Raw genomic sequence first — 24267 nt, 5'->3', positions numbered from 1 at the left:
TAAATCGTATTTGCCCATTTTGTACACTCTATTGTTCAATATACTGTATTGTCTTTGTTTCTATCGTATCGACCTTAAGCAATTTTCGACTGTGTCGGATGAGATGCAAGCACGAACTGCTTCGTAATGTTGTTGACCATGTTATTACAAGAAGGTATGCCGAACATATGAAGTCTTTAAAATGAATCGGCGACGAGATGTGAAGAATTGTATATTGGAGGCCCCAAAATGTAGTTTTCCGTCAATTTTTTTTCAATGATTTTTAGGATTTTCAAATGTTTAACAAATGTATTTTAATTGAAAAATAGATATATTTGTTGAGGGTTGCGTATCAAAGAATTTCATTAACAAATGAGCAAAAAAAAAACATATTCAAGAATCAATATCTCAAAACGTGGAAATTTATTTAACAGTGTATTGACTATTATTAATATATAAATATATAAAAAACATTCATTATTCATTATATGTAGAACTCTAACATGCATTGTTACTCATGATTTTTAATGCTGTTGTATGTAATTGTTTCTAAGCATTTGAAAGATTGTATACATTACTCTTTTTCATGGCATTCTTCCATGTTTCGACTTTGGCACTACTCGTTTTTGGCAACATAATCGTACGGATATGATACAGTATGACATTAGAAAGATGGCAGTCTAATCGAATTCAAAACATGTTTATAATGTGTAGATCGATTAAACTGCATTCAACTCCAGAATTTCAAAAACGCAATTCTGTTTGTATATACAATTGTTTGCTCGGTTTATGAAACAAAACCTTTTTTGCACTGTTCTTCAAGAAAACTGTATTAGGGGCCTCACAGAACTTTATTCAATAATCATAATTGATGATTCGTATAAAAATGAAAAATAAAAACCGGAATGATAAAAAAGGTATCATCTCACTTTTTTTAATACACGTATGTATTTATATGCTGCTATCAACCACCTTCATTGGACTCTCTGTCTTTTTTTCTTCGACTGTACTGAACTTTAGTTCGAGGTATGTTTGCATTTTTGGCAGCATGGCGCCCCCAATTGAGTTCGCGCCGAAACTTGTACATTCAAGCACAATCTTTTTCGCAGTAAGGAAAAACTAAATTTTAACGATAAATTGCGCTTTTGCTGGATATGCGTGCCTCACGTTTCTCTCATGCGAACCGTACACCAGAGTCCTCACCGACGTGCATACTTCGAAGAAAATATCTTCATCCACCTCAGAGAATTTCAGAGCTCTGCTCTAGCAATTTGGTGTGATCTAGTGCTTGAGTTGAAAGAAAATAAACACTCGATCTCATGATCCGTGCACACTTTATATAACAGTTGTGTATACGTGTGAAAGAGAAGAGCTTTCGTTGATGTTGTCAGTGCGAGGGGAGAAATTATATTTGCTCTTCGTCACATAGAGGATATGGACATCTCTGCAGTAGGTGAAAAAAATGTCAAACTCGTGCACGTTGAAGTTACAGCATTCCACAGATTTGATATGATGTGTTAAATGTGATACCCTGCAATGGCGTTGCTGATCTGAAGACTGACTTCGCTCTAAGCGGGTCAGACAAAACTCTTTTGTTATGCAAATTTTCTCATTTATTGCGATATTTCAAAATTCTGTTTTTTTATTCGTGTGGATTTGCGAAGTTATGAGTTTAGTATTATGAAGATTTTAAAAATTTTAAGTTTTTGTATGCATATTTATACGTTTCCTTGTAGACCGTGAGGCTGTCGATCACCAAAATATAAGATTCACCCACTTTCATGGCATGGTTAACTTCGAACAACTCAAGTATGATTTTAGGCAAGGAAAACATTTAATACTATTTCCAGTTGGAAAACGTTCTGGTTATTAAAATTCAACGGCTAAGTCCAACATCTTCTGCTCGCGATTTCACTATCCCCAAACCTGAAAACCTTCTTACGTCATGGATACTTTTATGTTTAGATTTGTTATAAAATGTCAATGCAATAGAGTGAAAATAATACTATTTATATTTGTTCGCTATTGCAGTATAAGAAATTTGTTTGGTCTTATGAATTGTCTTATTTTTTTGTAATCCGATCCGACTTCGGCTCAGCAGAAACATGGTGATTAGTGTAAAAATATCAATTTCACATAAATTAATCTGTAAATTTTGATAGTCGATGACCAAAATTATTTAAGTTTTACTGATATTAAAATTTCTAATCGAACGAAATGGTGTTTGATTCCTTAGGTTAATTCAACTTCAGTTACACTGGTTTCTGAATTCTGGTTCCGAAAATATCGGGAATAGAGGAGCTCGTTTCGTTTCCCCAAAAAGGCCCAAATGAATTTCAAAAATATGAATTCAAATTCAAATACTTATGGTCCCATATAGAACTGGTGAATTTTATCCGATTCCGACTTCCAATTCTGAAATTACAGAGTGTAGAATTTTTAAAATTAAAACCGTCATTTTGGGTTATTCTGGTCTCTGAATGCCATTTCTGGAAGTAACATAAACAATGACAAAAAACTTTAAAGTGGAACTAACAAGTCACACTTTTAGATTCAGAGAAATATTTTTTTGGATCTATACAATTACTGTTCGATTCGACTTGTAGTTCCGAAATTATAAGGTAATGAGTGATTGAAATCTCAAACTGTTAGTTAAAACGACGGTCATCAATTTATTGTCATGAAAGCTAAAAACGCCGACGAATATTCATGGAAAAACACATGCAATTTGATAAAAAAAAGTATCATTTCACTAGGTGGATTAAGCACCTGTTTTGCATGAATATTCTTCAGTGTTTCAGTTTTCATGTCATTATTTTAATGGCCGTCGTTTTAAGCGGCAATTTGAGATTTGAATCACTCATTACTCTGTAATGTCGAAACCGCAAATCGGATCGAATTTGAATATAAAAGTGTGACAATCGAATAAACATTACATGATATGTCGTAGTAAGTTCCACTTTAGAGTTTTCGGTAATTTAAGGCACTTCCAGAGCCGGTATTCAGGAACCAGCATAACCCAAACCAATTCGTATGGCCATATAACGAATAATTTGCAATAGTTTTGAGTCCAGCTTTAAAACTTTTCGGGATTGTCATCTTCTATATCGGTTTGAATTTAAAAAATTCATCATCCTGTAATTCCAGAATCGGAAGTCAGATTTGTATAAAATTAATTATTTTGTGTGGGACTATAAGTTTATTTTATTTTATTTTTTTCTCATTTGAATTTGAGATGATTCTTAAATTTCATTTAAATCTTAGATCGGGTCAGCCATCTACGAGAAAAATGAGTTACACAATTTTAATTTCGTTTCACACATCATCCTATAGTTCCAGAACCAGAGGTCGGAACCAAACATAATTCAGAAACCTTGTTTGGGAGCATTCGAATTTCCATATGAATCTGAGTTTGTAGAAAACGGTTGAGTCATCTCCGAGAAAATTGATAGAAATTTTTTTTTCACGCACGCATTTGCTGATTTCGACGAACTGATTTGAATGGTATATATGTGTTATGTTCTTCCAGCATTTATTGCTGTAAGTAGTTTAAAACGTTTAAGTAGTCGAAAATTCTGCCATCATCTTGTTTACATGTGTCATATTCGTACAATTATGTTGCCAAAAACGAACCGTGCTAAAATCGGTCCGAGGCAAAATGTCATGAAAAAGGATGCTGTACACAGTTTTTAGTACTTAGTATGTAGTAGTACAAAAATCGTGTTTCACGTTGCTCTCAAGCATTGCTTTGTCATACAATGCACAAAACTCCTACTGCTGGAATGGGGGGAAAAGTCGCTTACATAAAAATGTCGATATATCCGTTGAAAATGGTCGGATTTCTACAATCTATGGCTTGTTGGATAGCTATTACCGTGCGGAATCTACATCTGGAAACATATTCTGTTTTCAAGATCAAGTGTGGCAGATACTGTCAAAAAACATTTAACATTACATAAAACTTCGTAAAACTCAAAAAGTAAACATCCGATCTCAAAATCATTCAATAGCGTTCTGGGTGACGGGGACCTTTCATTTGCGACTAGTTTGATCAAAATACACACATGGACATTTGCTCAGTTCGTCGAGCTGAATTGATTGGTATACGACACTTGGCCCTCCGGGGCTCGGAAAATTTTTCTAAAGTTTGAGCGAATTCCATACCTAATTACCATAAATAATTCTTGAATATTATTTGGATCTGACTTTCGGTTCCGGAGTTACGGGGTAAAATGTGCAAAAAAATTAAAATATGTATTCTATCTTTTCTCATAGATGTCGCGACCGATTTTCACAAACTTAGGTTTAAATGAAAGGTCCTGTGTTCCCATACGTAATTCCTGCATTAAAACAGGTTTATATATAAAAAAAGATAAAACTACTGTAAGTATATAATCGAAGATATCGATCGCAAGCATCATATGTAATTTTCGTTGAGCGAAATGTATTGGAAATATACTATACTTCGTATTAGGAGCTTGAAACTAGAGCAAGAGGATAAAGGATGAAGCCTCCTGCTATACATATTTGGGCTGGTGGTTTATTCTGAGAATAGTGTATCAGACTCGTTATTCTTTCTAGTGGCATAAGCTAATTATCTGTAGTAAAAGGCGTTTCAGTGCAGAAACCTGATAAAAACAGTTGCTCTGAAAATAGCGTTAATAGTATGTAACACTTATGTAGCTTTTTTTAAATTCTCATGGAAACAATCGGGAATATTTTTATAGGGTTATCAAACGCCTCTCTACCAGGGATTGGGACATGATACATAATACATGAGTTTTATCCTTAGATATTCATATTTGGAAAGGAGTCGCGGATTCGATACTTGTATTAATTATGGCCTTTGTTATATGTAGCGAAATGGGAGAAACAAGTTTTACTCATTTCAAAACTGTTTCAACAATTTATTTAAAATTCTTACATTAGCACAATTTAGCATTTCGACTCAGCTCGACGAGATCGGAAACTGTCTGTGGGTGTGTACGTGTGTATGTATGTGTTCACTGTTCCTTTTCACATTTTTGACGGAGGGCTACGTTTTTCTTTACTATGCTCTCCTGGATACATTTTCAAAATTTCACATCACGAAGGTGTACCGAAATTACTCCAGATTTGATTTCCTCATAACTCCCTTTGAGTATTTTCTTTAATTCTTTCACGAAACGAATGGAAGAAGGTGCAAGATTGTTGCTAATACCATGTTTATTACGTAAACATTGTTTTAATAGTAGTAAAATAGGTCACGAAACACAAAAATCAACCGAATCTAGAAATAGACAATGTTGCACTTTACTAGTTTCAGTCTATGAAAATCCATGAGCGGCAACATATCGTGTGCGCAGACCGTGGTCGACGTCAAGAACGTGGAACTGTACCCGGCATTATTCAACTGGTGCTTCAGTCAACGGCGAATAGGAGGTTCCGTTTCTCAATCCCAAACGCAGAAAAACACAACATTCGCAGTGTGAGTTTCGCTTTATACAAGAGCGATTACGTCATTCATTTGATCGTTTGCATTGGAGAAAAAGAGAACGAAAAGTGAATAGCGATGGGGATCATTATATAAAAACAATCGTTCTCTTGACTTTAGATGTTAAGATTGTTTTTTTACAAATAGACTTAAAAAATCCTCAGTTTGGTGCAAATATAGAATAATTTGATTAGCTTTATACACGCTCCGAACAGTGTTTAATATCGTAGGGAATTCCACAGTTTGGTCCTTTTTAAAGCCAGAAATGAATCCCGTACAGCATTGATAGTTTATTTTCACTGAAATATGCAAATACGAAATAAAATAATCGACATACAAATTCTGTATATTTATATTTTTGTGGCCATTGCGACCGTCCATTTGTGAAAAGGCTACAAAAAAAAATCACGTAAATAGAAAGTTCGAGAGACAACCGATTTGTTCGGAATTTCGCTCGAGGACATAATTGTCAACTGTGTTGTAAGTTGGAGTTGGACCTGCTGTTCTCTCTAGAATTCAGCATTGTAGAAAGAACTAATGAGATTTTACTTGAAATGGATGATTCATTAGTAGAACAATGTACCAAAATAAATGTGCATTCTTAAAGTGATCTTGTCGACCCTTGTCCCTTGTCGACAGCAGTCCTACGTCAATCTCGCGGTTTGTCTAACTTTACCTACTACAAGTTTATCTATACGCTCACTTTTCTAGGAGATTGTTTAGCAGAGTTTAGCAAGCTTATGTTCGTTTGAAAGTTATAATTGGATTGTGGATTAAGTTCGAAGATTAAATAGCTGATACTTCTGGTTCCCCTCATTTGAAACCTACGATTAGATTTTTGATCGAGTTTGATGATCTAACTTTACCGGTTCTGTGGATATAATCGTAGAAGTGACGCGACGGACAAATGGCAATATTTTCTATCCGCATACTTTATCAATGACTCAATGATTTAACCAATGATCAAGTTCAAATGTATTATTTTCCATTTATTCGGTTCGAGAAATGTTGCCGAATACGTGACGTAAGCGCTGAAGCTTTTATTCCTTATCCTAATTGATCTGAATGAATTTGTATCAAAAATAAGCCCAAATTTGTGTTAGAAATTATCCAACAACAAAAAAAACTAGTAGTGTAATGATGCCTTTCTCATATACACTGAAGCCTTTTTTTATGCGAGTTTACGTACCGCATAAAAAACCGCATAACTCTGAAAATTTGCATAAAAAAACCGAATAACTCTGAAACTTCGCAAAAAAAAACCGCATAACTCTGAAAATTCGCATAAAAGAAAACCGCATAACTCTGAAAATTCGCATAAAAATGCATTACTCTGAAACTTTGCATTAAAAAAACCGCATAGCTCTGTAAATTTGCGTAAAAAAAAGGCGCATAAAAAAACACATAAAAAAGACCGCATTAAAAAAGATCTTAGTGTAACTTATGTTTTCATAAATATCATTAAAATTTTTATATTGATGAAAATAAGAATAAGAAAATTTGAGTCAACCTTATAGTAATTCTTCGTTTTCTTTTGCATTTTCGCTCTACATGGCGGTATCAATTTTAAACACACTTCAACCTGTTGTTCCCAAGCCGGTTGCGAACAAAAGTCAACAGAATTGTATGAAACCATAAAACCTTTCATTTGAGTCTAAGGGTGAAGCCAGAGTGGGCGCGACACGCGACGCGAAGCGATGCGATGCGACCATTAAAGTTCTGTACTACGTTCATTTGTTTACAGCAAAAAATCAACGTGTATTTCAGAGTAAACACGAGGCGTTGCGTAGTGACAAGCGATTTTCGGTGCGACAAACAACGAAGCAGCACGTGCACAATTTTTCATGCGATTAACGAACGACCAAAGGTTATTAAATTATTTTTCATTATGGCGTGAGAAGATACTTTTATTGATATCAAAGTTCTAATCGGAGCAGTTTTAACGGGATGCGCAAGTGTTGGAAAGAGATTTCGAAAATATTAAAAAATACTGGCATGTGCAGTCAATGAAAGTGCAATGAGTTTTGAGAATATTTCGAGTTATCTCGATGGAAAAAGTTTATACATTTTCTATAAATGTTTAGATGAAAAAGTTAAGAAGCTGGCTTTATTTCAACAGGCATTTTACGCCATCAAACATATCCATAAAAATCTTCGAGGAATATAAAGTACAACGACAACGACATGATTGATACCGTCGAAAAAGGATCATTTGAAATAACATTTAGCCAGATTGAAATATTCGAACTAGCCAAGTTGCTCTTCTATTCCGCCTCTCAGCAAGAAAGTGGAAGAGATCTCCGAATAGAATAACCAATCGGCACTAGTTCTGGAAATAGAACTTTAAAAGTTGAAACTACTGGAGAAAAACACATTGTCGCGTGAGAAATATTTGCATTTTGCAAAAAAAAAGCTACAACTTCGGATAGAGCTGCAGTGATTGATCAGAATGTTCCTTTCAATTAATATCGGAACGACCGAAATTAGCTCTGCGCCTAATTCGTATTACTGTTTTTGAATTAGTTGATTCTAACAACAAAATTTCCAAAATAACTAGAAAATTAGTTAAAATGTAGAATTTACTGTGCTGAAAAAAACTCTTATTTTTAGAGAACGTGTTTAGTTGGCGAATATTCTGGACACAAACCAGCAATATTTCAATCCAACACGAAATTCTCATTGACAACTAATTTCGTTATTAAAATCAGAAACTTTGATTCTATTTATCTATCACCGTCATTACTGAAGGACAGCAGTGTCAAAGCAAAACAATCCATTAAAAAGCTAAAAGGGACAGTCTTGTTGAAACTGCTCGCAAATTGTTTAGATGTTTTTCGCATGTGTTACGATATATCCCTATATAATTTTCTAAACCGATATGTAAAAATGACGTAAACTGTTAGTGGAAAGTGTATTTATTCAGAATTTGTGCGCACTTGAAGCGATTGTGCGTAATAATGTTTTTACGCGGAACAGTGATGTGAATTTCGAATGTTTCACTCTAATTGTGATGAAGTTTTTTTGTATCTTCAAACCTTCCGAGCTGCGCCGTCCGGTGTACTATTTGTGTTCGGTTTTTGTTTTCCGAGTGCTCAAAGTTTTCAGTGAGAATGAAGAAACAGTGATTTAGAAGAAAAAAAATTCAAAAAGATGTTTACGTTTCGTTTATGTCTTTTTCTCCAACACAACATCGTATTTATACCTGCCAATATAGAAAAGACAACCGCGTCTGAATTTTTTTCGGCAGTAGTGTGCCATCTAGTGGCTAGTAGTCATTAAGGTGTTACCGTTTCGGTGACAGGGCGCCATATAGCTGCAGATTGCAGAAGCCAATTCAACCATTCATATTGGTTGAAAACAACATTATATTTCTTTAATTCAACTAAAAAATTAGTTGACTGGATATGAAGTGTGCCTTAGCTAAGAAATGACAGTACGCTTAATTTGTGAATTCAACTAAAAAAAATAGTCATTTCAACAAATATTTTATTATTATTAAGGGAATGAGAATAAAAAATCTAAATCAGCAAAAGTAAGATTTTTTTAGTTGTCTCAAAAAATAACTAACTAAAATCAGCAAATCAACTAAATTTTTCGCGAAAATGCTGATTTCGGTCGTTCCGTGTATAGGAATATAATTAAATTATATTGTTTTGTTACTACTGTCACTTTGACACTCGCTACTATTTCTCATCGGAAAACTTCCGCGTTACGCATCGCGTCGCGTGTCGCGCTCACTCTGGCTTCACCCTAAATTTGTAAAAATCTACTCAGTCGTCTCTAGGAAAATGAAGAGTTCCGATTTTGAGTTTTTGGCCGATATTTTTGGAATTACCGAAACTGGAATAGCTGAAATCGTTTCGATTTGACCAGCAACTAACAAAGCAAAGCCTTGGTATTACATTCCTGTAGTGGAATTTGACCTTCTGTTTCAACAGACTTCGCAGCCGATTCAGAGTGTACTGAACCATTGCATTGCTGGTTCTACGATCCTACTGACACTACGAATCCTTCCAGATCGGGGCTCGAACGAACGCACCAGCAACTAACACAACCTGCAAATTGAAACAATTTTGTGCTACATTCAGATAAATTTTAATGTATTTTGCATTATCGCTCTAAATTATGGGTTTGTAATTTTATACACACTTAGCCCTACAATTCCGGAACCGGAGGTCATTTTAAACTTACTTATGGAACATAACACCTTTATGAGTTTATGAAAATCGGCCCAGCCGTGTGTGAGACATTAAAGTGATTTCCGGTTTGGAGTACAGAATCACTTTTTTCGGTACTTCCGGAACCGGGAACAAAGATCCGATATACCAAAAATCAGTGTATTTAGTAATCAACTAACAAAACCTGCTCAATTGAAGAATTATACGGCTAGTTGAAAATATTTTGCTCGATTTTTCAATATCATATACAAAACACTCTTATTAACTTATTAACAAATTATTTTTTTATACTTATCAGTAATCAGTAATTTCGGAAGTCGGTTATGAGACCGAGAGACCTTTCATTTGAATCTAAGTTTGTGAAAATCGGTCTAGTCACATACACACATGCACGCAGACATTTTGCGTAATCGATGAACGGAGTCGAATGGTATATTGTATGGTATCGGTGTAAAAATTGGTTTCCACTGTAAATGCATAATCTTTCTATATGAGAAAGGTGAAAAGTGAGTGAATTCCACTTTTAAGTATATGACCATTAAGTATATTCGGGGGTTCCCAGAAGATGTACATTGGAGGATGATTTACCAGTCCCAGGTCGGTTCATCTAGAAATTCCCTGTACAATTTCAGCTAATCCCGATCAGTAACGAAATAGCAACCAGGGGTGGTCGCTCAATCTCAAAATCAAGAAAAGTTAGTGCACTTATTTTTTTCACGTATCACCTTGTAATTCTGGAACCGGAAGTGGGAATCAAATAAAATTCAGGAACTTTGTATGGGACCACAGCCATCTCTGAGAAAATTTAGTGCACAGAAATGTTGCATGCATACATACATATACAAATATAGAGATTTGGGTGCGTCGAATGGTATATGACACTCGGTACTGCGGGCCTCGGTTCAAAAATCGGTTTTCACAGTGATTGCATAACATTTCTGTATGAGAAAGGTAAAAATGTTTTAATGAGACTGTAAGAATAACAAGAGAAAGGCATTATCACACCACTAGGTTGATTAGGAATTGGGATTTTTCAGTTTATTCTGTTTCTTATGAATCAGTTTTATCGATACATCAATTATATTCGTGTACAACATTGAGGCCTTAATAGCTAAAGAATTTAAATCCTTACTATTTTGATCAGTAATTTTCTATGTCTATTCGACTCTGAAGTCATATTTTTCGCTAGTGTTAATTGCAACCAATAATTCAGTTTTTGATTTGATTTCATGTTGTATCATCACATGGAAAACATTAGGACTATTATTCCCTTACCCTTCCGTAATTTCCTCGCCAATTGTATTGTTTTTGTGACAGGTGGTTAGGCATTCTTAGCTCTCCGTGCCTTTTCAACCAGTCCAGATCAACGTTTTCAACAGGTTCCCTATAGCATGTGATCGTAAATCGCTTAACGCGCAATTATTTTACTAACACAGGTTCATAACGAACCGGCTGAAATTAAGCTCCCAACCGAAACAGGTTTTGCACGGCTAGTGAATGGTTTTAAACTGAATAGCTGCAATGTCTTAACGAAGGCCAAGAAAAGCTTGGATTTGGCTCGAAGCAATACATGCAAATATAAAGAGGCATAGTTATGTGTTTAGTGATTAAATATTCGATTTCTTAAATTGAGGTATTTGTTAATGATATTGGGAAAAAATAGCAAAATTTGCCCTCATTTTAACGCCAAAAGTCATGTTGCAGATCTTCCTTAGAATCCTGTCATCGAACCGGTAGCCATTACTGTTCATCAGATTCATTTACTTTGAGTTAATGTTTATGTATTTTTAAATCAAATAGAAAATGGAATTGAAGCACTGAGACGCGCGTTTGATTTAAAATGGAAAATATAAGTGAGTTGAGTCCCCAAACTTGTCGGACTTAATCTAATACACTGACAACAGCATCACATAAATTATATCAAGTCACTATTCGAACGTATCTACTTAATAATCAGGAAAAAATGGATATCTGGAATGGATGGAATGCGTTGGTAGGGAGGAAAAATTATTACCTATTTTGAAACATTTTTTTTCTAAATCTTTTGTTTTTTTTTTCAACGGTGTAAAATAAAATTGTAATTAGACTTTACAGTTCACTTCGCTGTTACCTGATTCTTGGCACCTTATGCTGCGAGTCGACTCGGGTAACGTGAAAACCATCGCGACCGACAAACTGAACCACGAGTGACCATGTTACGCTGCTTCATTTATATGAAAGTGATATTATTACTGGTACTATTTAATTTTCAAACTACTCAGGGACAATGAAGGAATTCATAAGCGCCTGTAGGATACTACTTATTATTTTAATTTCATTGCCTTTTTCTACAGAAAGGATATGGAATTGCTGGTAAAAACGTCTGTGTGATATGTATGTGTGTACCTTTCAAAAGTTTTTTTTACTTAGTTACTTAGTTTTCTATTATTTTCTCCAAGAAGGCTGAACCGATTTTCACAAGCTACTATTCGGCCATTGATCAAGGTCAAAGATCAAATTACTGTCTCTTCTGGATCTGGAGGTACAAGTGACGAAACCGACAAAACGTGTTATTTTTGATACCACTTTAGATGAGATGCTGAACCGAATCCAACAAACTTAGGTTAGTTTGCTACTATTGTGCCATTTATCAGGTTCGAGGATCAAATGACTGTCTCTGATGGTTCCGGAGATATAATGGTATAGGTGACGTACCCGACAAACCCACTTTTTTCGTACCGCTCAATTTTCTCGACGATCTCAATAAGTTTAAACTCGTTTGAGAGCTACCAGTGAGTCATTGATCAAATTCGAAGTTCAAATGGCTGTCACTTCTAGTTTCGGAGATATAAAGGTGTAAGTGACGTAACCGACTAAATGCACCTTTTTATCTTCTTTTTTTTTTCTCGGAAACGGCTAGGCCGATTTTGTCAAACTTAGGGTCATTCAAAACCACTGTTAAGTCATAGATCAAGCTCAAATATCAAATGACTGTTTCATTTGGCTCTGAAGTTATAATGGTATAAGTTACGTAACCGAGAAAACGCACATTTTTCTTACTGGTCAATTTTCTCGAATTTGGATGAACCGATTTCAAAACGCGTTTGAAAGCTATCATTAAGTAATTATTCAAGCTCGAAATTCAAATGGCTGTCACTTCCGGTTGCAGAGATATAGAAATATAGAAGTGATGTAGTCGATAAAACGTACTTTTTTCTTACCGTATAATATTCTCGTAGCTGGATGAGTCGATTTCAACAATTTTAGACTCGTTTGAAAGCTACTATTGAGACATTGATCAAGTTCAAATATCAAATGGCTATCACTCTGGTTCCGGAGATATGAGAATATAAGTCAAAAATATGCATTCACTTTTCTCGGAGATGGCTGAACTGATTTTTACAAATTTTGATTCAAATGGAATGGTATTATGGTTTTATAGCCTGCTATTGAAATTCTGGATCCGGAGTTACAAGGTAATGTGTGAAAATTAAGAAAAAATTGTGCACTTTTCTTAATTTTCTCTGAAATGGATTAACCCATTTTCACAAACTGAAACTCAAATGAAAGGTCTTATAATTCTTAAGAATTCCTGGAACATTCAATCCGGGTACGACTTCCCGTTCTAGAACTAAAGCGCGATAAATGGAAAATTTTCAATTTCATGAGTATTTTTTCCTAAAACGATGGCAAAAATAGGTACAAATCCCATAAAACCTACTGATCGGCTGGAAATCGACCTATGAAATTCAGTTATATTTCAAGGAAATTCAACGAGAAAACTTTTGAGACCGTAAAACAATCCGACATTTTTAGAAAATGTCATTGAAGGAAAACCAACACAAGGTCGGAACAATGACTTATTCCTTAATATACTTCCCTAATCCTGAAACGCTCTCGTGACTTTTTCTATACGTAAACGCTCTTTGGATTACATTCCTACCCCAGACTTGAAATCTGTCTAAAATTACTACATTTCAATGTATTATAAATAAACGGTACACTTTTATTCCAAAACCTATCGCAAAGGAGTTTCTATAATAATATTTAGGTTTGGTATTTTTTTCTATGAAATATAATATTTTTCGTGAAACAAAGTCCTCAATACGTCAAAATTCCTTTTCTACCTTGATTTTGCTATAACTACAGCATTTACAACCGATTTTTCAAACTTGTGTGGCATGTAAATGTTGATTTTTTTGTTTAAGTAATGAAAAATGTTTTCTTAACCAGTTTAAAGGTGTATTTATTCCGATATATTTATGAGTAAAAAATGTAAGCATTTAGTAGAGCCATATGTAGGTTGAACCATTGTATATTAGTTATGCAAAAGATAGGAAGGTGGGCTGCAGATAATGAGAAAGCTCTCGTGGGGTACATTTCTACCTCAGTCCAACTTCTAAAGGTCATAGCTCAGCCGGCAAAGTGAAATAAAAATAAAGTAATAATGACAATGAAAGACTAAACATCAGATTAAATTATCGTATAGGTTGATTATGGTTATAGTAAATCGTAACCTAATAACGGAGATTTGAAGTAGCACTGGGGTAGAAATCTACCCCACGAGAGTGTTCTAAGGTTAATATTGTAAAGCTCTGATGGCTCTTTAAAATGAACGGTTTTACCTAACTTTAATCAGCACCTCACACACATGAACAGGAGTTTACAACCGTGTTGAATAAACCACGGCTACGAATGTCTGCTACTGGTGTGTGATTTTGGAAAAACATGAAGAAACGGTAGAGTAACATAGAATGGACATGGGCTGAATAGAAAGTTTGATTGAAAACCATCATCGATGCAAAAGTAAATTGAATTGCATTGAATATTCAATGACTAGAACTGTATCTTTCAATTAACGCTTAGTTTTGTGATTAAAGTATATTGAATCGTAAAGAATTGTAAAGTATCTTTATGTTTAATAGTCTGCTTCAAATATGTGCATGAAAATAGATGAAAATTCACAAAATGTTTTTATCTGTGTAAAATAAAAATAATAAAAGAATGTCAATGAATTAAAATTTATTTGAAAAAAAGGCGGGTGGGTCACAGACATAAAACTGACATGCTACTTTCACACTTCCGAATATAGCCAGTATTAGATTGTTTGAATTTTACAATTTTCATTACTTCGCTACCATAATTGTAGCGGTGCATATATACTAAAGTAGGACTTATTGACGATATACATATTCTACCGTACAATACAAGTAACACGGAAGAATTTTTTTTGTTGATTTTGATGCTCAGTAGTGATAAACTGCGCATAATCCTTTGGGAATACTTTAATGGTTCTAAAAAGAACCGATTTGCGGAATATTATTCAATGTTTATAACTTGAGTCTTTGAGTTCTTAAGTACATCCCTTTTAAAGTAAGATAGCTCAAAGAATAACTTGAGTCTGTCGTCTGAGCTTGAATCGCGGTGTCGAGAATCAAGCCAGTCAAAAACGTGTACTCTTCCTCCAGAGTGAGTTGTTGAGTTCTTTCAAGTTTTTCAGATATCGAGGTAGCATAGATATCAATATTTCGTGTGTGGTCATAAGAAACATTAATTGTCTCCTATGGTTTTGAGCCGCTGGTGACTGTGGTTACGATCGCTACCGAAGGATACAGTCGCAGACACGTGGGGCCAATATGCAGTCAACTGCTTTAAATATGTTTTTACTGTAGGAATGAAAGCAATAAAAATGCTTTCAAGAGGGTTAGAAATATTGAAAGTAGTAAAATCCGACAAAACGCGTTGTTTCTTACCGCTTAATTTTCTCAGAGATGGCTCAACCGATTTCAACAAGCTTTGGTTCGTTTGAAAGCTGCTATTGAGTCATTGATTGACAACTAGTATAAATATAAATCACATAAAAGTTTAAATTTGAATAATTTTCAGTATTATGTTCGTTTCATTCTATTAATCGAAATTTGATTGAAATTGAAAAATTGTATCAATGAAATCCGTTCCCGTAAAATGTATTGGACCAATTCTAACATTACAAATCATGCCTGCATTTTGACACATATGATAAGCACTTATATGTACAAATAAATTTATCTAGTAAGTACTCTTGAAGGAATTCGAATGGTTTGATAGAAATTTCGTGTTATCAAAAGCAAAAGCTTCATACAGTACAAAAGAACTTACTTTTCCAAGCTTAACTTATGAATTGGCGCTAATTCAAGATCGTAATGTAGTCCGCCTAGATCAAACACACAAATGTTTGTCTGCTATGTACAACTAAACAGTTACGGTTGAATTTGTTATCTTGTATATCTTAAGGCAATAAACTGCAATGGACAAAGTGTATGTGAAATTTATTCATATGATAGTAAAATATCACTAATGCATAGCTGTGAGTGAATAGTTCAATTTTTTAAATGAGAAAAAAATCGGTTCAGCGAAGAATAATGAACCTTAACTTTAGTTTTGCCGACATCAAGTGATTGTCGAGCAAAGAGCAGCAGCATCGATTCAGTGCATTTTGTTTGAACTGGGAACATGATAAAGTTAAAATCACTCTTTCGTAGAGGTCAAGGTCCTTCGGGATCGAAACATTCTTCACAATCGACTAACAATATCGCTGTTACGAATGGCTCCAGTATCAAAGCTGCATCATCTGTATCCAGCCTAGATCGAGTTGGTATTACACCAACTCCAAAACCAAACGGTAAGCATAACAGATTACTGCACGGTTCTAAGGACAAACTTGAACAATACAGTTCAAGTAGTCACCACCACGGCGTTAAAGGCTCAAAAGAAAAGTTGAGCGATTTCAAGAATTTTGGCAAAGAAAAATTGAGCAATCGAAGCTTAGCAAAATCATCAAACCAAACACCTTTTGTACAACATCAACCTGTTCAACATCAGCTGGAGCCTTTCCAAATCGGCCATCTCGCATCACGACCTGTAAAGTTACAGCAACTAAATTCCAGCAGAAACGAATTGGATCAGCGTGATGATGACGCCTACTCGAGCGCCACGGAGGAAATAGTCATTTCAAACGAGTTGACAGAGATCTGCTTCGATGGTCCAATGGAGGTAAGTGGAACATTATTTGGCAGATTATTTTAATTCTGGTTCTTATCCCTTATCCGGGCGCAGGAAAATATGCATGTGCGGTCAAATTCATTTGCTACCGCAATTCTGTGATTTTTGTGTAGGGAAAATTGTAAATTTACTTGCATTGTGTAATGGGGAAAAGTAACTTATATACTAACTTACTAACTAATACAAAGAGCGAATCGATTCAATTGAAGATTGCATCGATTTTTGTCGGAATTTGCTTATGTGACATTACATCTAATGATTATATAAATATATATACATATATATATATATATATATATATATATATATATATATATATATATATATATATATATATATATATATATATATATATATATATATATATATATATATATATATATATATATATATATATATATATATATATATATATATATATATATATATATATATATATATATATATATATATATATATATATATATATATGAGTCTGTGTAACTCATTTGTACTAAACCATGGAGGCCGCTTCAAAATCATTTTCAGAATTTAATTCTGAATCCTTTGAAGCGTTTTCTTCGTGGTGGAACAACAACTTGACCAAATTGGTACTGCATAAAGAATGACTGGTCTGACAATTTGTTTATAAATTAATAATTAGTTTTTAGACAGAGCTGAGAATTTCTGTTTATAAGAGGATGTAAACATTTAATATATTTATTACACTTTGCCTGGATTCCTTCATTGTGATCCTTGAAAGTGAGTTTTTTGTCATACGTTAAACCTAAGTATTTAGCTTGATCAGACCATGTCAATTCCAAGCCATTCAATTTGAGAATGTGATTATTGTTTGGTTTAAGAAAAGAAGCTCATGGCTTTTGAGGAAAGATAATTAATTGTGTTTTTGCTGCATTTGGTTTAATTTTCCATTTTGACAGATAATCACTGAAAATGTTTAAGCTTCTTTGTAGGCGACTGCAGATCACTCTTAGATTTTTACCAGTGGCTAACAGACTTGTGTCGTCACAGAATAGCTATTTCTGACAACCGGGTAGATTTGGAAGATCAGAAGTGAAAATATTAGACAAGATTGGAGTTACGCTCGAACCCTGCGGAACACCTGCTCGTACGGGTAGCAACTCAGATTTACAATTCTGATAGCTAACCTAAAGAGGAAACTGGAAATCAGACATTTTTGCTATTATTGCCAAACACTGTCGAATGCTTTTTCTATGTCTAGAATAGCAACTCCAGTAGATAATCCGGAAGATTTATTTGCTTTTATCGTGTTCGTTACTCTTACAAGTTGATGAGTAGTTGAAGGTTCATGACGAAATCCAAACTGCTCTGGTAAAAAAATTGAATTCTCGTTCATATGAGACATCATTCTCAACAAGATAATTTTTTCAAAAAGTTTACTGATAGAAGAAAGTAAACTAATCGGGTTTTATGATAGGAATTACTTTAGCGTTTTTCCATCTTTTTGGGAAGTAAGCTAATGAAAAACACTTGTTGAAAAGTTTAACCAAGAGTCTCAAGGCAATATCTGGAAGATTTTTAATAAGAATATTGAAGATTCCATCATTACCAGGAGCCTTAATTTATTAATTCATTAAAATTCGTCTCAATAATGTCATATTGTAACAACACTTGAGTTGAAATATGATCATATTTCAGTGAGTAAGAAGTATTTGATTTCCTTCCTTGAGAGCAGGAATTGGTTTCTGAGGTTTCTTGAGAACCTTAGAAAGTTTCCAGAAAGTTTTAGAATATGGTTTAGTTTGTTCAACTTCTTTAGCGAAATTTTCATTCCGCAAAAGAGTAAATCTATGTTTAATTTCTTTTTGTAAATCCTTAACTATGTTAACTATGCTTCGTTGGAAAGTCTGAATGTTACAGGAAGATGAGAAGCAAGAGTCGGATTACTAGGATGAAGAACTGTGAAGTAACCAGCTGAGCGTTGATTATGAAGTATTTTACCATTACTGTTGTTTTGCCTACAATTCCACTGGACATGCTTTGCATTTAAGTCACCTATTACGAAAAATTTCGGTCGATATCTTGTGAGTTTTTGCAAATCGCCTTTAAAGGAAACCTATCAAATCGATGAACCACATAATGTGAATTGCTTTTCAATATGACATTTGGTTTAAGAAATGTTTCTGTCACAATGGCAATATGAATTTTGTGAACTTTGAGAAAATTTATAAAATTCATCTTCACTCGATTTTAAAGATCGAGCATTCCAATTTAAAATATTCAAATAATTATTTAACATCACTGTTAAATTTTAAATTCATTATAATATTATTTGCAAATTGCCATCCAACTTGAAATGCTTCAGAAAGTGATGAAGTCGAATTCATTCGGATGATCATTTGAAAAAGTTGATCTTGTAGGTAGATCATTTTATTTTCCGTTATATCGCTTTAATCGACTTCGTTTAAAGTAGCGAATGACATTGAAGGAATATTGATAGGTAGATGTCTATCTGTTACGCTAGTGTAACTGCCATTAGAAGAAGATGACGGGGCCGATCTACCATAGATTGTTGTTTCTTCCCAGAACAACAAGCGTCCATTTTGGGAATTTTCGAAGGATTTTTTTCTATGGCGCTACAATCAGATTCAGGAAGAATATCGTAAATATTATTAGACGGCATAGGATCAACGGAAGGGAGGTCCGTCCGTTGTCTTTTAATTTTACATTCAGATTCTATAAGATAGTTATTAGTGTTATTAGAAAAATTAAAAATAACGGATTAGGATTGTTTCCCTATTGAATTATTTTTAGCCTTAGACTTGTTGCCTTTCTGGTTGAATGCAGGCATTTTGAAAAATATAATTTAACTAGGCTAAATTAGTCTTCGATTAGACTTCTAGTTTGGATAAGTCTTGATAAAGACTGATTTTGTGGTAGTCTTAATAAAGACTGATTAGTTCGAAGAATAATTTTATGAATGGCTAGCCTTAAAAAGGCTGAACAATTTTTTAGACTAATTGTTAGTCTTCAAAAAGATTCAGGTAGCCTTGGAAAAGACCGGTGCCTTGAATCAATGAAACTCTAGGTAGCCAAAAAAAATTTCTAGGAGCTATTTGCGTGCGGTGCGAACGACTGTTCAACACCGACTGATGTACCATGCTTTGGGTAGACCAAGCAACGATATGCAAGAGGCCACAGTTTCCAACTGTTCATTGTACGACTCGGAATGCTTCATCTGAGGTTACCTTGTTATCGCATATCGATGGACAATAATGTGATTGCGCCGTAACTGTTTCCCCAACTTTATTAAGACATAGAAACTAGTTTTGAGTGAAGCGGAAAAAACGGAAGGATTATATGTTAGATTTGCTTGTGAGAGGTCACCGCTTCTGACGGTGGATCGGCGGTCAACATAGTCGACGTCATGACGACTTTCGGTTTCCGAACCATCTTGGCTTCGATTATTCGGCTGCACCACATTTATAAAACTTTATATGCCTGTTACCCGGTCTACCCAAAGCTAGGTGTATTCACCATAGATAGGCTAATTTACTTTAGTTAGAAATGAGCGGCTGTGAGACTTGGATAGCATATATATCAAAATGATGCGGGGAAACCTTATTAGACATATTTTATCTTGCGCCCGGTTTTCGAATAAATACCTTTTTTTTTATTTCACTTTGTACAATAATGTTTCTATTGAAAGCAGGCTAAAAAAAATAGCGAAATGCCCGGACTCCATGCTAGTTTGGATAAATTGAAACAAGATAATGCGATTTTAGAGGAGAAAGTCATAGAGATGTCGGTTTACCAGAGAGAAATTCAGATTCTTCGAGAAGAGATCAACAAATTGCACGTAATATGAATTAAAATTATATTCGAGGTATTTAATTTAGCTTGTTTTTTTTTTCTATTAAGGCAACTCAAGAAATCAGTAGGAGTGAACTACATAGACTACTCGATGAGAATGAATCCCTTCGAGGTCGTTTGAAAACAGTTGTGCAATCTCCATTGTCCGATTCTGAAAAACAGCAAATCATCAGAGATTCTCAACGACTACACAGCTCAGCGCCCGCATCTATTGCTTTACCGAATGTGAGTACTAGGTTTAGTGTTTATCATTGTAATCAACGAATATTGCTTGTTTCAAACATAATTTTAACTAAAATTTATTAGAAATAGTTAACTTATGCATCAAATCATTTCAGAATTTGGATATGGAAGTGACTCCTTGTGGCACCCCGGATTGGGATAGGCAGTCTTCGAGTAGCGAGGTTGCTGTTGCTTGCCTACAGGACAAGATCACTCAGGTACGTACCATACGATGTCCATTTATTTTTATGTAGAATATTTTTTAAACATATATATTTACACTAGCTGACCCGTCGAACTTCGTCTCTCCCCAGAATTATTTATTCGAATTTATGTGTTCGGACAGCAGAATTGTCAAACAACTAAGTGGTTTAGAGAAACCTCTTCATTATTTTTCTGATTACTTAACCTGCAATCAACGGAATTTGATACACATTCGCAGCCCAAAAAACGAAACATCACCAAAAATTAATGTGAAAATGTCAAACATTTCTGTTAAGTAAAAATAGAGCAAATGAACAAACTGTCATCTCATCCTTTGAATTAATGCATTGAACAAAGATCTCTATCTACTGACTTAGACATAATGGATATAAGGTGTCAGGTTTTCTCTTCCAGGTGTGATTCTTGGTTCCGGTAATTGACAAAACAGTCCTTAACCAGAATTTTGTATTGATAAACTTCATACAATGTTGAAGTGTTTCTCTTCTAGAGTTGTTCATTCGGTAGAGTAGGATATATTTACAATTTGTATTTAGTCCCATTAACCAAAAGTTCGTAAAAAATATTTGGCTTAAGCTGCATAAAGGAATTACCGATACGTTCCCTGTACGGATTTTAAGCATCGAGAAAGTTTTCTCAGAACTTGTTCTGCACGTTCAAGTTGCCAAAATGTGCCACGCGTACTTTAGAGCTCTAATAAAGTGGATCTTTTGAGGTACTAAAGAACTTTTAGTGGATTGGAGAGACGACGCTTACATTTTAAGTTGATATTGATCTTACTAATTCGAATAGTCTTCTCAGAATATGAAATAGTCTCAATCCATCTTGAATATTGATATCTAATAGCCACTTATTATGTGCGCTTCGTGTAATCTAAATCATCGAAAGCAAAATGCAAGAAAAATCTCTTAGTTTGACCTTAGTGCTTCTACAGCACAATCTTTTCATTGATTCACAATGACCAATATTATTGATCTGAATCCATTACATAATCCATCAACTGGTGAACGATATCAGAACTTTTTCTTCTGCCTTCAGCGGTATTTATAGAACACTCATATAATGAAGAATCACGTGGATCAAGTATGCATGTGAAATTTCCACACAAAACAACTAGGCGACTTTTTCAACAGAAAATGCAAGGCTTCTCGACAATATTGACATATTACCTTTTTGATGATCGTGGGTGACATGCGCTTCACATGGAATCCTAGTGTTCGGCCCGAAAGTCACCTAAAAAGAAATAGTTTTCTTTAAGCGTATATGTAGCAAACGTTCGCAATAGAGGATACTGGGAAAAAATCTTTCACTTTTCTTTTTCTCCGTACTGAAACAAGGTTCTTCGAATGAATTCGTCAGTAGTGGCTGCCCGTATGCACTAAGGTTTCTTTTTACGTACCGTGTTAAAAAAATCCGTGTAAAACAAAACCGTGTTAATCGCGTAATGCATTCAAAAAAATAAATGGCGTAGAAAATTGGACGCAATAATTCCAAAAACCGTAGATTTGATTGATTTGAGATTAGATGAAATTTAAAAACCAGGCTCAAATTACAAAAAGGGTCTAGCCATCCTTGATAAAACACTTTGGATGACAAGTTAAAATTAGAACACTTAGGAGACGCGTTTTGTGGTAGGCAAATTAATCTAAATGGTGCATACTTTTTGTATAATGCATTACGAGTTTGCCAAAGAACGATAATACGTTGGTAAAAATTAGAACGTTCGACTAAAGAAGTCCTAGTAAGACCACCCATAAATACTTTCACTACAAATAATGCTTGACTTGACTGAGCCATGGGTATCAGATGCAGATCTATGCACGCAGCGACAAAATTGAAGAGATAGTGTGCAGATGTGTACAAATCGAATTAGAAAAAGTATTATTATGTGTCATGATAAAGCGACTTATTTCATCGGCGTAGATCATAATACTGCTAGAGCTATATCATTCGAATTGGTATAAAATACTATACTGCTCGATATGATGAAGTGTTGAAGAGATTAGTAAATCCGACTAGTTATTCAGCTATACGAAATTCTTGATGATATCAACGACGATGCTGACAATATATCATACACCACAACTGAGTGAAGGAGACGTTATAGTGTAATTTACGACAGGGATTGAAGATCTGAAGACTGATTAATCATCTTATAGAAAGACAGTCAATGCTCCCGAGAATTATTGAATGATTGTTTTTTGGTAGCTTTCTAACATTAAATTAGCTCTCATAATCGTTTTTTACAGATAACTTGTTCAATTTTTTTAAATTAAACCCCCAATACTTCATGTTCTACATAGTGTTCATTGTTGTTGTCTGTCGCCAATTCAACTGATTGCACTCCTTATATAACTGAATGTCGATTGCGTTATTCGTTATCTTAAGTTGTCGCAAATGCATTTGTTTTAAATCGGAGAGCATTTGCTCTTTAAACAAGATTTTAATTTTTAAGTCCATGGTCAAAACCGAGCCCGTTTCTAACTCAACAACGAAGTAATTTGTTCGTTTAGGCGCAGTATATTTTGTTCGTTTGGTTTACTTATTCGATTTCGTATTCTTGTTCACACTTTATTGTTCTTTGTTTTTGTCATCTGGGTAGTGAACAGTTTATTATGTTTACTGTCTCTGGCGAGCTATGGATGCGAACTGACCTTTCAAGGATTATATATCCTATAAAGGCATAGAATTCTTTCGAACACTAGAACAACTTTTTGTGGCCCATTTAATTCAACTCTACGAAACGAGAAATAACAATCGCTTTGGTTTGATTGTTTCCGAAATCTGATATATATATATATATATATATATATATATATATATATATATATATATATATATATATATATATATATATATATATATATATATATATATATATATATATATATATATATATATATATATATATATCTCATTTGCCTTAGCTTAACGTGGCCGATCTTGTTGTTATAGGAGAATAAGGGACGCCGTATTAAGGAGGCGGCATACTCCCCTAGAGTTAGTAAAGGAATGTGAGGAGAGTGGGATTTACAAAATATTGATTTTGAATTACAATACATCATTCGTTTGTGGCACAAATTTTTTAGAGTTTTCTGGATCTTCACGTTCTTCAGATTGTAACGAGAGAGAATATCCTTGGCTGGGATGCTTTGTTGGTGTGCTCTAACGTTGATGTGGCGTTTTGGGGTAGTTTTCAGCAACTCAGTCAGTTCAATGCAGGTGCATGCTCCGAAGTAAAAGTCAAAATACAAGGACATAAAACGGGGCTGTGAATTAAGCTCGACAAGCTTTTCAAAGTTTTCTATCACCATCGGATTCAAGATGTCGCATCGGATT

General features: G+C 34.4%; 1 protein-coding gene across 10 annotated transcripts in view; it reads left to right on the top strand.

Annotated features, from left to right (window-relative positions):
- LOC131430826 (cytospin-A) overlaps positions 1-24267 on the top strand; it is a 176799-nt gene that overhangs the window by 75243 nt on the left and 77289 nt on the right. For 4 of the 10 annotated variants that reach the window (XR_009229570.1, XM_058596041.1, XM_058596042.1 and 1 more), the window contains exons 4-7: positions 16131-16641; positions 20321-20470; positions 20533-20709; positions 20823-20924. Coding sequence is in view for 9 of the 10 variants with exons in the window: in XM_058596041.1 (XP_058452024.1) it covers positions 16131-16641; positions 20321-20470; positions 20533-20709; positions 20823-20924 (940 nt within the window). In the remaining variant the exon portion in view is untranslated. Of the gene's footprint in view, positions 1-15882; positions 16642-20320; positions 20471-20532; positions 20710-20822; positions 20925-24267 lie in introns of all 10 variants that reach the window. The other 6 variants (XM_058596043.1, XM_058596044.1, XM_058596046.1 and 3 more) reach the window with 3 other exon arrangements.

Source organism: Malaya genurostris, chromosome 2, assembly GCF_030247185.1.
Source record: "Malaya genurostris strain Urasoe2022 chromosome 2, Malgen_1.1, whole genome shotgun sequence".
Taxonomy (NCBI): Eukaryota; Metazoa; Arthropoda; class Insecta; order Diptera; family Culicidae; genus Malaya; species Malaya genurostris.
The sequence above is the reverse complement of the archived record's forward strand: the minus strand, read 5'-3'. Positions and strand labels throughout refer to the sequence as shown.